Source organism: Bombina bombina, chromosome 2 (assembly GCF_027579735.1).
Source record: "Bombina bombina isolate aBomBom1 chromosome 2, aBomBom1.pri, whole genome shotgun sequence".
In the NCBI taxonomy this organism is placed as follows: Eukaryota; Metazoa; Chordata; class Amphibia; order Anura; family Bombinatoridae; genus Bombina; species Bombina bombina.
This window is the reverse complement of record NC_069500.1, coordinates 801,274,239-801,292,235: the sequence shown is the minus strand read 5'-3', so window position 1 is coordinate 801,292,235 and position 17,997 is coordinate 801,274,239. Positions and strand designations below refer to the sequence as shown.

At 40.7% G+C, this 17,997-nt stretch overlaps 1 protein-coding gene across 3 annotated transcripts in view; it reads right to left on the bottom strand.

Annotated features, from left to right (window-relative positions):
• The window catches only part of LOC128649627 (zinc finger protein 883), a 93,368-nt gene that overhangs the window by 51,676 nt on the left and 23,695 nt on the right, over nt 1-17,997 (bottom strand). For 2 of the 3 annotated variants that reach the window (XM_053702992.1, XM_053702993.1), the window contains one exon: nt 15,959-17,483. In XM_053702992.1, coding sequence (XP_053558967.1) covers nt 16,003-17,483 — 1,481 coding nt within the window. In that variant the 3' untranslated portion in view covers nt 15,959-16,002. Of the gene's footprint in view, nt 1-15,958; nt 17,484-17,997 lie in introns of those variants that run through there. The other variant, XM_053702994.1, reaches the window with a different exon arrangement.

Genomic DNA, 17,997 nt, shown 5'->3' with positions numbered 1-17,997 from the left:
GGCGTGGCCGAGCGTCGTGAGGGGCGTGGCCGGGCGGGGTCCCGCGAAGACAGAGCCAGAGAGGGAGCAGGAGGGGGGGCAGAGAGCCAAAGAGAAGGGGGGGGGCAGAGAGCCAAAGAGAAGGGGGGGGCAGAGAGCCAAAGAGAAGGGGGGGGCAGAGAGCCAAAGAGAAGGGGGGGGGCAGAGAGCCAAAGAGAAGGGGGGGGGCAGAGAGCCAAAGAGAAGGGGGGGGCAGAGAGCCAAAGAGAAGGGGGGGCAGAGAGCCAAAGAGAAGGGGGGGGGGCAGAGAGCCAAAGAGAAGGGGGGGGGCAGAGAGCCAAAGAGAAGGGGGGGGCAGAGAGCCAAAGAGAAGGGGGGGGCCAGAGAGCCAAAGAGAAGGGGGGGGCAGAGAGCCAAAGAGAAGGGGGGGCAGAGAGCCAAAGAGAAGGGGGGGGGCAGAGAGCCAAAGAGAAGGGGGGGGGGCAGAGATCCAAAGAGAAGGGGGGGCAGAGAGCCAAAGAGAAGGGGGGGCAGAGAGCCAAAGAGAAGGGGGGGGCAGAGAGCCAAAGAGAAGGGGGGGCAGAGAGCCAAAGAGAAGGGGGGGGCAGAGAGCCAAAGAGAAGGGGGGGCAGAGAGCCAAAGAGAAGGGGGGGCAGAGAGCCAAAGAGAAGGGGGGGCAGAGAGCCAAAGAGAAGGGGGGGGGGCAGAGAGCCAAAGAGAAGGGGGGGCAGAGAGCCAAAGAGAAGGGGGGGGGGCAGAGAGCCAAAGAGAAGGGGGGGGGGGCAGAGAGCCAAAGAGAAGGGGGGGGGGCAGAGAGCCAAAGAGAAGGGGGGGGGGCAGAGAGCCAAAGAGAAGGGGGGGGCAGAGAGCCAAAGAGAAGGGGGGGCAGAGAGCCAAAGAGAAGGCGGGGGGGGGCAGAGAGCCAAAGAGAAGGCGGGGGGGGGCAGAGAGCCAAAGAGAAGGCGGGGGGGCAGAGAGCCAAAGAGAAGGGGGGGGCAGAGAGCCAAAGAGAAGGGGGGGGCAGAGAGCCAAAGAGAAGGGGGGGGCAGAGAGCCAAAGAGAAGGGGGGGGGGCAGAGAGCCAAAGAGAAGGGGGGGGGGGCAGAGAGCCAAAGAGAAGGGGGGGGCAGAGAGCCAAAGAGAAGGGGGGGCAGAGAGCCAAAGAGAAGGGGGGGCAGAGAGCCAAAGAGAAGGGGGGGGCAGAGAGCCAAAGAGAAGGGGGGGGGCAGAGAGCCAAAGAGAAGGGGGGGCAGAGAGCCAAAGAGAAGGGGGGGCAGAGAGCCAAAGAGAAGGGGGGGCAGAGAGCCAAAGAGAAGGGGGGGGAGAGAGAGCCAAAGAGAAGGGGGGGGGTAGAGAGAGCCAAAGAGAAGGGGGGGAGAGCCAAAGAGAAGGGGGGGAGAGCCAAAGAGAAGGGGGGGAGAGCCAAAGAGAAGGGGGGGAGAGCCAAAGAGAAGGGGGGGAGAGCCAAAGAGAAGGGGGGGAGAGCCAAAGAGAAGGGGGGGGGTAGAGAGAGCCAAAGAGAAGGGGGGGAGAGCCAAAGAGAAGGGGGGGAGAGCCAAAGAGAAGGGGGGGAGAGCCAAAGAGAAGGGGGGGAGAGCCAAAGAGAAGGGGGGGAGAGCCAAAGAGGGGGGAGAGAGAGAGCCAAAGAGGAAAAAGAGCCAAAAAGGAGAGAGAGCCAAAGAGGGGGGGAGAGAGAGCCAAAGAGGGGGGGGGGAGAGAGCCAAAGAGGGGGGGGGGGAGAGCTAAAGGGGGGGAGAGCCAAAGAGGGGGGAGAGAGAGAGCCAAAGAGGAAAGAGAGCCAAAGAGGAGAGCAAAAGAGGGGAGAGAGCCAAAGAGGGGGGAGAGAGAGCCAAAGAGGGGGGGGCAGAGCCAAAGAGGGGGGGGGAGAGCCAAAGAGGGGGGGGAGAGAACAAAAGAGGGGGGAGAGAGCCAAAGAGGGGAGGGGAGAGCAAAAGAGGGGGGGGGGAGAGCCAAAGAGGGGGGAGCCAAAGGGGAGGGGGGAGCCAAAGGGGAGGGGAGAGCCAAAGAGGGGGGAGAGAGAGAGCAAAAGAGGAGAGAGAGCCAAAGAGGGGGGAGAGAGAGCCAAAGAGGGGAGAGTGAGAGCCAAAGAGGGGGGAGAGAGAGCCAAAGGGGGGGGGAGCCAAAGAGGGGAGAGAGAGAGCCAAAGAGGAGAGAGAGCAAAAGAGGGGAGAGAGCCAAAGAGGGGGGGGAGAGCCAAAGAGGGGGGGGAGAGCCAAAGGGGGGGGGAGAGCCAAAGAGGGGGGAGAGAGAGCAAAAGAAAGGATGGAGAGAGCCAAAGAGGGGAGAGAGAGAGCAAAAGAGGGGAGAGAGAGAGCAAAAGAGGGGAGAGAGAGAGCAAAAGAGGGGAGAGAGAGAGCAAAAGAGGGGAGAGAGAGAACAAAGGAGAGGGGGGAGAGAAAGCAAAAGAGAGGGGGGAAAGAAAGCAAAAGAGAGGGGGGGAAGAGAGAGCAAAAGAAAGGGGGGAGAGAGCAAGGGGTGGGACCGCTGTTCTGAAAAAAATGGCCCGTGTACACGGGCTTTAGTACTAGTATCTTATAATTTACTATAAAAAAAATTATAAAATATGAGGAAAAAATGGAAAAAAAAACACACTTTTTCTAACTTTGAACCCCAAAATCTGTTACACATCTACAACCACCAAAAAACACCCATGCTAAATAGTTTCTAAATTTTGTCCTGAGTTTAGAAATACCCAATGTTTACATGTTCTTTGTTTTTTTTGCAAGTTATAGGGAAATAAATACAAGTAGCACTTTGCTATTTCCAAACCACTTTTTTTCAAAATTCGCGCTAGTTACATTGGGACACTGATATCTTTCAGGAATACCTGAATATCCCTTGACATGTATATATTTTTTTTTAGAAGACATCCCAAAGTATTGATCTAGGCCCATTTTAGTATATTTCATGCAACCATTTCACTACCAAATGCGATCAAATAAAAAAAAAAATTCACAAATTGTTTCACAAACTTTAGATTTCTCACTGAAATTATTTACAAACAACTTGTGCAATTATGGCATAAATGGTTGTAAATGCTTCTCTGGGATCCCCTTTGTTCAGAAATAGCAGACATATATGGCTTTGGCATTGCTTTTTGGTATTTAGAAGGCCGCTTAATGCCACTGCGCACCACACGTGTATTATGCCCAGCATTGAAGGGGTTAATTAGGGAGCTTGTAGGGTTAATTTTAGCTTTAGTATAATGTAGTAGACAACCCAAAGTATTGATCTAGGTCCATTTTGGTATATTTCATGCCACCATTTCACCGCCAAATGCGAACAAATAAAAAAAAAGCGTTACATTTTTCACAATTTTAGGTTTCTCACTGAAATTATTTACAAACAGCTTGTGCAATTATGGCATAAATTGTTGTAAAAGCTTCTCTGGGATCCCCTTTGTTCAGAAATAGCAGACATATATGGCTTTTCTTTTTGGTAATTAGAAGGCAGCTAAATGCCGTTGCGCACCACACGTGTATAATGCCCAGCATTGAAGGGGTTAATTAGGGAGCTTGTAGGGAGCTTGTAGGGTTAATTTTAGCTTTAGTGTAGGTATCAACCTCCCACATGACACATCACACCCCCTGATCCCTCCCAAACAGCTCTCTTCCCTCCCCCACCCCACAATTGTCCCCGCCATCTTAAGTACTGGCAGTAAGTCTGCCAGTACTAAAATTAAGAGTTTTTTGGGGATTTAAAAAAAAAAAAATAATAATAATTCTGCTCTGTAGGATCCCCCCTTAGCCCCCAACCTCCCTGATCCCCCCCAAACAGCTCTCTAACCCCCCTCTCTGCCTTATTATGCGCCATATTGGGTACTGGCAGCTGTCTGCCAGTACCCAGTTTGAAATCAAATATGTTTTTTATCAATTTTTTTATTTTATTATTTTAAAAGTACTATTTTCTGTAGTGTAGCTGCCCCCCTTCAACCCCCAACCTCCCACCCTCCCAGATCGTTAAAATGTTTAATGTTCCCACCCTCTCTCCCACCAAGTACCACAGTTGTTCCATAGTGTAGGTTTCCCACCCCCCCCCGCGCGCGCACCCTCTCCCGTGCACACGCGCGCACACATGCTCACGTACGCGCACTCGATCCCGCCCCCCTTCCCACCGATGGCCGCCCACCCGCCTCCCTGGATCAGCTCCCACCCACCAACGAACATGGCCATTGATGGCCGATGCAGAGAGGGCAACAGGGTGGCTCTCTCTGCATCGGACGGCCAAAATTTTTTATAGCAGGATGCCTCAATATCGAGGCATCACTGCTATAACATGAAAGCAGTTGGAAGTGATCAGGATCACTTCCACTGCTTTCAAAGACCGACGACGTGCGGGGTACGTCCTTGGTCATTAACTGCATTTTTTTGCAGGACGTACCCCATACGTCGTTGGTCGTTAAGGGGTTAAAAAGATAGATAATCCCTTTAGATTACCCATTCCCCAGTTTTGCATAACCAACACTGTTAAATTAATTTACTTTTTTACCTCTGTGATTACCTTGTATCTAAGCCTCTGAAGACTGCCCCCCTTATCTCAGTTCTTTTGACAGACATGCATTTAAGCTAATCAGTGCTAGCTCATAAATAACTTCACAGAAGTGAGCAAAATGTTATCTAGCTTTCAAAGGATACCAAGAGAACAAAGCAAATTTTAAGACAAAGGTAAATTGGAAAGTTGTTTAAAATGGCATGACCTATATGAATCAATTTAATTTTGACTTGACTGTCCTTTTAAAGGATGCCTCTCTACGTATCCCTATTCACAGTGATCATGTATGATTCTTCAGATTTGCCTTTCTCAACAGGCATTATCAATTGTGGCTCTCCCATTCAGTCTGGCAACAGCACCCAGAGTGTTTACCTAGTTTCTGGGAACCTTATTATCTTTGGTGCATGCTTAGGGAATCTCTGTAGTTTCCTTATCTAGACAATATCCTAATAGGAAAATTATTCTTTGCTATAGCAGTGAGCATTCAAGGTAGTACCTCCTCTTCAGATGCCGGTGACTCATTCTCAAGATGTTTTTCAACTGCTTAACAGTCACATTTTAAAAATCTATCTACTGAAGAGTTCTTTAAAGGGACACTGAACCCAATTTTTTCTTTCATGATTCATATAGAGCATGCAATTTTAAGCAACTTTCTAATTTAGTCCTATTATCAATTTTTCTTCGTTCTCTTGCTATCTTTATTTGAAAAAGAAGGCATCTAAGCTAAGGAGCCAACCAATTGCTGGTTCAGAGCCTTTGACAACACTTGTTTATTGGTGCTGTCCAATCAGCAAGATCACAAAAATGGGCCGGCATCTAAACTTACATTTCAAATAAAGATACCAAGAGAATAAAGACAATTTGATAATAGGAGTAAATTAGAAAGTTGCTTAAAATTGCATGCTCTATCTGAATCATGAAAGAAAAAAATTGGATTCAGTGTACCTTTAATTTCTGAACCTTGTGTTTTATTCCGAGATTCTTCATTGACTCTGTGTCAATGCACCTGTCTCTAACGAATCTACGCAGATTTAAATTACAGTAAGCTTGCTTTCTTCTGTTCTATATATGGAAGGGTGTATGCATGGTAGCTGCCTCATATGAATACCCTTTGACAGGTTTCATCTCTGACCTATAGGTTATGAGGACCTCTTTAAGAGCTCTAGAGCAGACAGCCTTTAACATGGTGACAGACTCACCAATTCCTAATTAAGGAAGCATCCTTTCTTTGGTCCATTTGATATGTGATTACCACAGATGCCAGCCTATAGGGTTGGGGAGTGGTCTACGGAATCCCGAGATTGCAAGGAGTTTTGTAACTTCAGGAGACAAAGTTACCAATAAGCATACTAGAACTTAAAGCAATTGTCAGGACTCTTCAGACTTGACCCACCCTAAGGCAGGAATCCTTACTATGATTCCAATAGGACAACATTTCTGCAGTATCTTAGATAAATCTACAGAAAGGAACTTACAACTCCTTACGCCTAGATTTAGAGTTCTGCGGCCAAAGGGGTGCGTTAGCTACGCTAGCTTTTTTCTGGCCGCACCTTTTAAATACCGCTGGTATTGAGAGTTCACAGAATGGCTGCATTAGGCTCCAAAAAAGGAGCGTAGAGCATATTTACCGCAACTTCAACTCTCGATACCAGCGGTGCTTACGGACGCGGCCAGCTTCAAAAACGTGCTCGTGCACGATTCCCCCATAGGAAACAATGGGGCTGTTTGAGCTGAAAAAAAACCTAACACCTGCAAAAAAGCTGCGTTCAGCTCCTAACGCAGCCCCATTGTTTGCTATGGGGAAACACTTCCTACGTCTGCACCTAACACCCTAACATGTACCCCGAGTCTAAACACCCCTAACCTTACACTTATTAACCCCTAATCTGCCACCCCCGCTATCGCTGACCCCTGCATATTTTTTTAACCCCTAATCTGCCGCTCCGTAAACCGCCGCTACTTACATTATCCCTATGTACCCCTAATCTGCTGCCCCTAACACCGCCGACCCCTATATTATATTTATTAACCCCTAATCTGCCCCCCACAACGTCGCCTCCACCTGCCTACACTTATTAACCCCTAATCCGCCTCACTCCCGCCTCAATAACCCTATAATAAATAGTATTAACCCCTAATCTGCCCTCCCTAACATCGCCGACACCTAACTTCAAACATTAACCCCTAATTTGCCGACTGGAGCTCACCGCTATTCTAATAAATGTATTAACCCCTAAAGCTAAGTCTAACCCTAACACTAACACCCCCCTAAATTAAATATAATTTAAATCTAACGAAATAAATTAACTCTTATTAAATAAATTATTCCTATTTAAAGCTAAATACTTACCTGTAAAATAAATCCTAATATAGCTACAATATAAATTATAATTATATTATAGCTATTTTAGGATTTATATTTATTTTACAGGTAACTTTGTATTTATTTTAACCAGGTACAATAGCTATTAAATCGTTAAGAACTATTTAATAGCTAAAATAATTACAAATTTACCTGTAAAATAAAACCTAACCTAAGTTACAATTAAACCTAACACTACACTATCAATAAATTAATTAAATACAATACCTACAATTAAACCTAACACTACACTATCAATAAATTATTTAAATACAATACCTACAAATAAATACAATGAAATAAACTAACTAAAGTACAAAAAATAAAAAAGGACTAAGTTACAAAAAATAAAAAAATATTTACAAACATTAGAAAAATATTACAACAATTTTAAACTAATTACACCTACTCTAAGCCCCCTAATAAAATAACAAAGACCCCCAAAATAAAAAAATGCCCTACCCTATTCTAAATTAAAAAAGTTCAAAGCTCTTTTACCTTACCAGCCCTGAACAGGGCCCTTTGCGGGGCATGCCCCAAAGAATTCAGCTCTTTTGCCTGTAAAAAAAACACATACAATACCCCCCCCCAACATTACAACCCACCACCCACATACCCCTAATCTAACCCAAACCCCCCTTAAATAAACCTAACACTAAGCCCCTGAAGATCTCCCTACCTTGTCTTCACCTCACCGGGTTCAGCGATCGGTCCAGAAGAGCCTCCGATGTCTTGATCCAAGCCCAAGCGGGGGGCTGAAGATGTCCATGATCCGGCTGAAGTCTTCATCCAAGCGGGAGCTGAAGATGTCCATGATCTGGCTGAAGTCTTCATCCAAGCGGGAGCTGAAGAGGTCCATGATCCGGCTGAAGTCTTCTTTCAACGGCATCTTCAATCTTCTTTCTTCCGGATCAATGTAGTTCATCCCGCTGACGCGGAACATCCATCTTCACCGACGAATGACGGTTCCTTTAAGGGACGTCATCCAAGATGGCGTCCCTCGAATTCCGATTGGCTGATAGGATTCTATCAGCCAATCGGAATTAAGGTAGGAAAATATTGATTGGCTGATGGAATCAGCCAATCAGAATCAAGTTCAATCCGACTGGATCAGCCAATCGGATTGAACTTGATTCTGATTGGCTGATGAAATCAGCCAATCAGAATTTTCCTACCTTAATTCCGATTGGCTGATAGAATCCTATCAGCCAATCGGAATTCGAGGGACGCCATCTTGGATGACGTCTCTTAAAGGAACCGTCATTCGTCGGGAAGTCGTCGGTGAAGATGGATGTTCCGCGTCGGCAGGATGAACATGGATCCGAAAGAAAGAAGATTGAAGATGCCGTTGATAGAAGACTTCAGCCGGATCATGGACCTCTTCAGCTCCCGCTTGGATGAAGACTTCAGCCCCCCGCTTGGGCTTGGATCAAGACATCGGAGGAGCTCTTCTTGATCGATCGGTGAACGATCGTGAACCTGGTATGGTGAAGATAAGGTAGGAAGATCTTCAGGGGCTTAGTGTTAGGTTTATTTTAAGGGGGTTTGGGTTAGATTAGGGGTATGTGGGTGGTGGGTTGTAATGTTGGTATTGTATGTGTTTTTTTTACAGGCAAAAGAGCTGAATTCTTTGGGGCATGCCCCGCAAAGGGCCCTGTTCAGGGCTGGTAAGGTAAAAGAGCTTTGAACTGTTGTAATTTAGAATAGGGTAGGGCATTTTTTTATTTTGGGGGTCTTTGTTATTTTATTAGGGGGCTTAGAGTAGGTGTAATTAGTTTAAAATTGTTGTAATATTTTTCTGATGTTTGTAAATATTTTTTTATTTTTTGTACTTTAGTTAGTTTATTTCATTGTATTTATTTCTAGGTATTGTATTTAATTAATTTATTGCTAGTGTAGTGTTAGGTTTAATTGTAACTTAGGTTAGGATTTATTTTACAGGTAATTTTGTAATTATTTTAACTATTTTAGCTATTAAATAGTTCTTAACTATTTAATAGCTATTGTACCTGGTTAAAATAAATACAAAGTTGCCTGTAAAATAAATATAAATCCTAAAATAGCTATAATATAATTATAATTTATATTGTAGCTATATTAGGGTTTATTTTACAGGTAAGTATTTAGCTTTAAGTAGGAATAATTTATTTAATAAGAGTTAATTTATTTTGTTAGATTTAAATTATATTTAATTTAGGGGGGTGTTAGGGTTAGACTTAGCTTTAGGGGTTAATCCATTTATTACAGTAGCGGCGAGATTCAGTCGGCAGATTAGGGGTTAATAATTGAAGTTAGGTGTCGGCGATGTTAGGGAGGGCAGATTAGGGGTTAATACTATTTATTATAGGGTTGAGGCGGATTAGGGGTTAATAACTTTATTATAGTAGCGGTGAGATCCGCTTGGCAGATTAGGGGTTAATTATTGTAGGTAGCTGGCGGCGACGTTGTGGGGGGCAGGTTTGGGGTTAATAAATATAATATAGGGGTCGGCGGTGTTAGGGGCAGCAGATTAGGGGTACATAAGGATAACGTAGGAGGCGGTCGGCAGATTAGGGGTTAAAAAATGTAATCGAGTGGCGGCGATGTGGGGGGACCTCGGTTTAGGGGTACATAGGTAGTTTATGGGTGTTAGTGTACTTTAGAGCACAGTAGTTAAGAGCTTTATAAACCGGCGTTAACACAGAAAGCTCTTAACTACTGACTTTTTTCTGCGGCTGGAGTTTTGACGTTAGATTTCTAACGCTCACTTCAGCCAAGACTCTAAATACTGGAGTTAGAAAGATCCCATTGAAAAGATAGGATACACAATTGACGTAAGGGGATCTGCGGTATGGAAAAGTCGCGGCTGAAAAGTGAGCGTTAGACCCTTTAATGACTGACTCCAAATACCAGAGGGCGGTAAAAACCAGCGTTAGGAGCCTCTAACGCTGGTTTTGACGGCTACCGCCCAACTCTAAATCTAGGCCTTAGTAATTAAGGAAGTGTCCCACATTTTAACTGGGACAGAAGATATTTCATGGTTTAAAGTCATCTTTCCCCAATGTTTCACCAAAGAAAATGGTCTCTAAACCAGATTTTTGAAATGAGACGGTGGAGTCTTCCAGAGAAACGTTATGTAATCCCACTGTGTAGTAAAGCAGTTAGTGCAAATAGGTGCTCGTGACAACCAGAGGCACTGCCTAGTCCCCAAGCAATAGAAAGTCACTGAAATGGTCCATGGCACCTTTGTAGTAAAATAATCTCTTTATTTAAGACAGAAAAAAAACAAACTGTAACGTTTCGGGGTCTCCCCCTTAATCATACGTTTCACATATGTTACAAGCAAACTTATAAATGCAAATTGGCGCCAGTTTCACAATTAGTGGTTCTCTACTGCCATCTATTGGACTTAACTAGCAACTACAGTTACACATTATGTTATATGTTGATTCATTGAATCATTTTTATTACATAGTTGCCAAGTGCCTCAATATTACAAAAGTACATCCCTAATTAAAAACATGGCAGTAGAGAACAATTAATTGTTAAACTGGTGCCAATTTGCCTTTATAAGTGAGAGTTGATCCATTGGGGTAGATTTACTAAGAGGCTGTAGCGAATTATGTCCGCTCGACCTCGATAAATGCCAATAGCATAAGCTATCGGCATTTAACATTGCACAAGCATTTCTGGTGAAATGCTTGTGCAATACTGACCCCCTGCTCACTGGCGGCCAATAGGCCGCTAGCATGGGCCGTCAATCATCCCAATCTTATTTTTTTTCTTACGACCGCTGCTTCTTAACTTCCATTTCTGGCGGACCTGAAACGATGGGGCTCCAAAGCAGCATCCGTTGCTTAATAAATGGACCCGGATTAAATGTAATGTCACAGGCATGCACACAAGCACTCCCATGGGACAGTGTTCTGGATACTAAGCCCCTGACACAACAGTGAAAGTGCAGCATAACACTAAGCCTAGCAGTACTGTATTGTGCATTATTTTGAATGCGAGTAGATCTATGCATAGATTATAAATTCTATGTTTAATGTCCCTTTAATTTGTTGCGCCACTGCAAAAAATTATCGTAATTGCATGGTGTTTCCTGTCCATTTCAGAAAAGGGTGTACTAATGTGTGAGAAGCAGAGAAGATGGGACATTTCAAGTTAAATAAAATGCATGGTTAGTTACAGTCTTCTGAAAAACTGGTTTTGTAAGAAAAATATATACTATATATAAAAGTATACACCTTATGAAGACTGCAGTTATACTTATGAAATAGTTTACATTTTTGGATTATACCTTAGTGTGTAATGTTTTCTTTGCTTGTGTGTCAGATGTAGCCCTTCGAAGTGGTAAAATAAAAAAAATACAATTAAAAAACTTCAAAACAAGTGTCATATATTGTAATATTTATTTTAATAACAAACAGTTTGTATTTTCAGTGCATGCAAACACTGGTACAGTACATAATTCTACATTTATCTAGTCTGATATTACTAATATATGATAATAGGTTTAACAGTCATAATTATTTCAAATCCCATGGATATTCATGGCAGTCGGTCACAAGACATAAGATTTTTATTTTAAAACTGTAAACTCAAGTGGCAATTTTCCTATTTCATTATAAAAACAATAATAAAAAATGTCAGTACTGTAGCAAATTATTTGGCTACTTACTGTTACTATAGGGACATACAAATGTAATATGAAAACCTTCTACTGTGTTACTATATTTTATTTAAAGGGAAACTAAACCCATTTTTTTTTTTTCTATCATGATTCAGATAGAGCAGGCAATCTGAAGCAACTTTCCAATTTACTCCCATTATCAATTTTTCTTCGTTCTCTTGCTATCTTTATTTTAAAAGCAGGAATGTAAAGCTTATGAGCCAGCCCATTTTAGGTTCAGTACCCTGGATAGAGCTTGCTTATTTACAACATTTAGCAAACCAGAACCTGGGTTATGCTTGCTTATTGAACCAAAAATGGGCTGGCTCCTAAGCTTTAAATTCCTGCTTTTTAAATAAAGATAGCAAGAGAACTTATCAAAATTAATAATAGGAGTACATTAGAAAGTTGCTTCAATTTGCCTGCTCTATCTGAATCATTAAAGATACAATTAGGGTTTAGTATACCTTTAACTCCTGCAAATGGGGTTAAACACCTAGTTAAAGTCAGCTTAAGAGCAGCAAGGAATTACTGGGACCTACGTGAAAACATGTGAGCCAATGACAAGAGCCATATATGTGTAACCACCAATCAACAGCTAGCTCCCAGTAGAGTAGTGCTACTCCTGAGCTTACTTATGTATGCCTTTTTAATAAACAATACCAAAACAACAAAGTACATTTGATAATAGACATAAACTGATTTTTTTTTTTTTTAAAAAGGGAATGCTCTATCTAAACCCTAATCATGTAATTTTGATTTTATGCCCCTTGAAGTTCTATTTAGTGCTTTACAAAGTGTATTAAAGTAATTGTATATATACTAAACTAAAAAAAATGTACATATGCACAGTAATTATTACTTTTAACATATACTTACTGTATGTGTCACATTTATATATATATATATATATATATATATATATATATATATATATATATATATATATATATATATATATAAAACAAATACCAGCACTGTGTTTAAAGGGACATAGATGCACATTTTTAAATGCACATAGATGAATTGCATCTTTGAATAGAGAAACCTGTTTGTAGTACACATGTATTGGCAAAATTGCTTCTAGTAAAAAGGTATCATTGTCTTAGTGTCAAGATTGTTCTCTGCACGTGCATGTGAAGCATAGCTAGACATTCTTTAGTGCACCAGCATTTTAAATACTGCAGCTGCTAAGAGCACCAGTGGGGCTTGCAACATGTCAGCCATTAACAAATGGAGTCATTACCAGATGGAACAAGCATCTTAAGCTCTCTGAGCAAGTTTAAAATGCTGGTGCACGGTGCATACATTTTTAAAACAGCTGCAGCTGTGGGGCTTGCAACATGTCAGCCATTAACAAATGGAGTCATTACCAGATGGAACAAGCATCTTAAGCTCTCTGAGCAAGTTTAAAATGCTGGTGCACACATTTTTAAAACAGCTGTAGCTTGTATTAGAAGCATTTTTGCTAATACATGTATATTACAAATATGATTCTATTCAAAACTGAAATGCATCCATGTGGATTCTAATTTTTGCCTGGATATCCCTTTAAACCTGTTCCTTAACTCCAGTTCTCAAATACCCATATGATGCCAGATTTAAAGGGACATAAGTACAAAAGTGAAAATGCTCTAATAAATTGGAGCATGTAATGATATCACTATAATAGCCCTTTATTTGCAATTGTAAACTATGCATACATACAAATTTGTTTATGTAGCTTTAAAGTGAGGGGGCACTTTTTTTTATATGTGCTAGTTTGGGTATTGAAAAAAGTCTGAAAAACAATCTTGTGAATATTGCAAGGTGTTACTATAGATATATATATATTTTTTAATAAAAGTAACAAAAACAGGCAAGTTTAAACAAAGTCGATATGTTTAAAAGAATCTTACAATGTGTAGTGTAATTCATCTATAGTATTTAATTGTGTAAGTGTTTAACATATATGCAACCAGCCTGGCTCGATTACACCCTGTTGTTTATTAATCTAAATTAAACCTGCCTTAAGGTTTTTCATTCACTGTATATTTTAAATGTATATTCCTTATATTAAATGCCTTTTTTTATAAAGTAAGAAATATAGAATTCTTATAAACAGTTTTACTGCAGTGTACAAGTTTTTATTTTTGGTAACACCCTCATTAGTTAAAGGGCCACTAAACCCAAAATCTTTCTTTCATGATTCAGATAGAGAATAGAAATTTAAACAACATTACAATATACTTCCATAATTTATTTTGCTTCATTTTTTAGATATCCTTATTTGAAGAAAAAGCAATGCACATTGGTGAGCCAATCACATGAGACTTCTATGTGCAGCAACCAATCAGCAGCTAGTGAGCATATCTAGATATGCTTTTCATCAAAGAATATCAAGAGAATAAAACAAATTAGATAATATAAGTAAATTAGAAAGATGTTTAACATTGCATTTTCTTTCTAAATCATAAAAGAAAAAATGTGGGTGGCATGTCCCTTTAACCTTGCCAGGTAAATGATGTTTGTTAAAGAGACACAAGACACATTTTTTGTTCCTTTCATGATTCAGATAGATTGTATCATTTCAAAAAACTTTCCAATTTAATTCTATTATCAATTGTATTTTGTTCCCTTTGTATCCTTTAAAGAAAAGCAGGTAGATAAGCTCAGGAGTGTGCACGTCTGGAGTTTTGCAATAATGCTTTTAACAACAGTCTAGTGCTCAAAATCATTCTTGCAAAACTGCTGCCATATAGTGCTCCAGACTTGTCTATGCTGCCTACCTAGGTATTCTTCTCAACAAAGAATACCATGAGAATTGAGTAAATTAGAGATTGGAAGAAAACTGAAAACTTTAATAAAAACTGTATCCTCTATCTGTATCATAAAAGAAAGAATAGTGTTTTGTGTCCCTTTAAATACAACACATCTAAATAAGAGGATGCTTATTAATACTGAATATAAAACATTTTAAGGGACATAGTGATTCTTTAAAAGGGCCACTAAATACATTAGATTTGAATAATTGACAAATACACAATAAAAAGATAATACCATAGCACTTACTTTGAATTTGAGACGAGCAGTAGAATATTTCCAGGCAATTTCCCTTCCCTCTGTGTCATGTGACAACCATCAGCCAATCACAAAATGCATGTATGTTTATACAGTGCACTTTTGCACATGCTCAGTAAGAGTTGTAGCCTCAGAAAATGTGCATATAAAAAATAAAGTACACATTTTGATCATGGAAGTATATTGCAAAGTTGTTTTTTTAAAACTGTATGCTTTTTCTAAATCATAAAACTTTAATTTTGACTTTAGTGGCCCTTTAACTTAAAGATACATTGTACTAAAAATATTCTATCAACCTTAGCAAAGGACAGCATTTCAACAAATGACAATCCTAGTCCCTAAATAAATATGTATAAAATTGAAAGCAATATATCTGTATCAAATATGCATAAGGAGGAAATACCTATCAGCAAATGAGCATCAGTAGGAAATGCACAGCTGATACTGCTGTATTACTTACAATTTAACCAGCTTTGGCATCACATTGTTTCACTCCAAAAACAAAAAGTTCATGTTTACATACTGTTCTTTTTAATGGATAGCAGAAACTTTTTGAGTACATTGTCCTTTAAATGCATCACTTCCAGTCCTTACAGCACTCTTTAGAAATGTCGCATTTTCTGTCACAGTGCAAGTTTTAATACAGAACTGGAGTTTGTGTCCAAGGATTTCAAGATTATTTGTTGCCATAGATAAGTGTATTGAACAGTGCATCACTCTCTGCTCTGTACTTGTATCAACCCACACTCCCATTCACTTTAAGGGCCTATGTAACAGTCTCTGGCTGTATCTCCACAAGCTGTTATAGTGTATATCTACCTATAATGTTCAAAGATTATATAAATGCAAATAAATGGTTGTACTATAAAGTATTAATGACAATAAATATTTTCTATGTTCCTTTAATAGGGGTGTCCTATTCTAGAATGTTACATAGTATGGCTTCTGCAGTTCCTACGCAGGATATAGCTGATGACTGTCAACTACATGCATATGACTCTCCTGATTGGCTCACTGGCCATGTCTTGTTAATGAGCTGCAATGTTCTGTAGTTCCACAATTGGACATAAACCTCAGAAAGGGGTTAAATACATAGCAAGCACTATTAATGCAGATATTTGAGCATATTATATTTGTGTTACCAAGGTCATACAAATATATAAAAGCTTTAAAATAAACTTGAATTTTAAATATAAAGGTTGTAGAACCTTCAAAAAAATCATACTAACCCCAGTGAAAATCCTTTAAATAAAGACAATTTATGTAAAGGACTTTTAAAACTCTGAAGGAATCTTTGTTAAAAAAAAAATACTAAAATGTTTGTAAAATATATGGTTATGCACAATATGTATTACTACTGCTAAGTGAAGGAAGGTTTACATGGTCGCCACAGTGTATGCATCATTTTAATAAAAAGTATACAAGCAATAGTTATATTATATATGGCCAACAAATGGCATCTGTGCTATATGAGTTTTCATATGCACAGTAAGAGTTGATTTCTGAACAAACCCTTTCCCACATTCCGTACACTCATACGGCCTCTCACCCAGGTGAATCCTCTGATGCTGCATAAGAGCAGTATACCATTTAAATGATTTCCCACACTCTGTACAATCATATGGCCTTTCTCCTGTGTGAATAATTTGATGCTGAACAAGATATGATTTCATAGAAAAACTTTTCCCGCATTCTGTGCATGGGTAAGGCCTTTCACCCGTGTGTCTACGCTTGTGGCTGACCAGGTGAGAACTGTCAGTAAAAGTTTTCCCACAATCGGTACATACATATGGCCTCTCGCCTGTATGTATCCTCATATGTCTAAGAAGGTGTGTACTGCCTTTAAAGCTTTTCCCACACTTGTTGCAAACATATGGTCTTTCTCCTGTGTGAGTTCTTTTATGTAGTATGAGACCTGCATTGTAGGTGAAGGTTTTACCACATTCATTACAGTTATAGGGCTTTTCCCCTGTGTGTGTTCTCTGATGGTTAATCAGATGTGAACTGTCTGTAAAGCTCTTTCCACATTCTGTGCAGGAATATGGCTTCTCTCCTGTATGAGTTCTAAGGTGCCTTACAAGGTGCGAACTGTGATTAAAACGTTTATCACATTTATCACAACTATATGGCCTCTCCCCCGAATGAATTCTCCGATGCTGACGAAGGGCTGACTGATGAGTAAATCGTTTTTCACATTCTGTACAAGCAAACAACCTTTCACCTGTATGGATTCTACGGTGTTGGACAAGGTCTGACCCACGAATAAAAGTTTTTCCACATTCACTACAGACATACGGCCTTTCCCCAGTGTGGATTCTCCGGTGCTGAACAAGATGTGAACAAAGACTAAATGTCCTATCACACTCAGAACAAGCGTAAGGCTTCTCTCCGGTGTGAGTTCGCTGATGTTCTATCAGCTGAGATTTTTGAACAAAACTTTTCCCACATTCTGCGCACAAATAGGGTTTAACTCCAGAATGAGCTCTCTGGTGTCTTCGAAGGACAGAGCTGCGACCAAAGTTTTTCCCACATTGATTGCACGTATACTGCCTTGTTCTCTTTTTTGATCCCGGGAGAAATTCCTCATCTGCCTCATCAGCCTCATCAAAAAAGTTTTCCACACACTCACTCTCTTCTGAGGTTTCCATCTCTAAGCTTTCTATAGCTACTGGACTCCATGTTTCCTTATGACTAGCTGAAGACTTTCTTAATCGACGTCCTTCATTTAATATCTCTACCTTTGTAATATTGAGCATGGGCACAGAATTTAGTTTATCGGGTGACTCTTTTATAATTTTCGGTCTCTTTTCAATGGGTTCACATTTTTCGATACTCAGGTAATAATCACGGTTCTCAAAATCATCATTACTCATCATAGAAGTGTTTAGGGCAGTTAAAGGTTTCTTCTTGGCCTTTTCTAATAATAAAAAGAAAGAATAGAATGTTAAAGGAAGATTACTTGCAGTGAATTTAATAATTCCAGGCATGTATCAAATAGTAAAGTCCCACTAGGAGCTGCACATGTTGCAGCTGCTACAATGAACACAGCTTGGCAGGGTTCATACAACTGCTGTTGTCAATTAGCTCATCAGCTGTTTCTAGCTTGAGACCAGCATATCTCTGTGGCTCCCAAGAGGGACTTTAACTATATCTTTTAACCCCTCTGCTAGGTCAGTCTTAGTTCAGATAGGCCATGCAATTTTAAACAACTTTTCGATTTACTATGTTCTTTTGGTATCTTTTGTTGAAAAACATGTATATATCCTAAGCAGCAGGAATACACTTCTGGGAGCTGGTTGCCGATTAGAGGCTGCACATATGTGCCTCCTGTCATTGGCTCACCATGTGTTCACCACCCAGTTGTGAATTGCTGTTCTTTCAACTAAGGATACCCAGAGAATGAAGCAAATTTGATAAAAGAAGTAAATTGA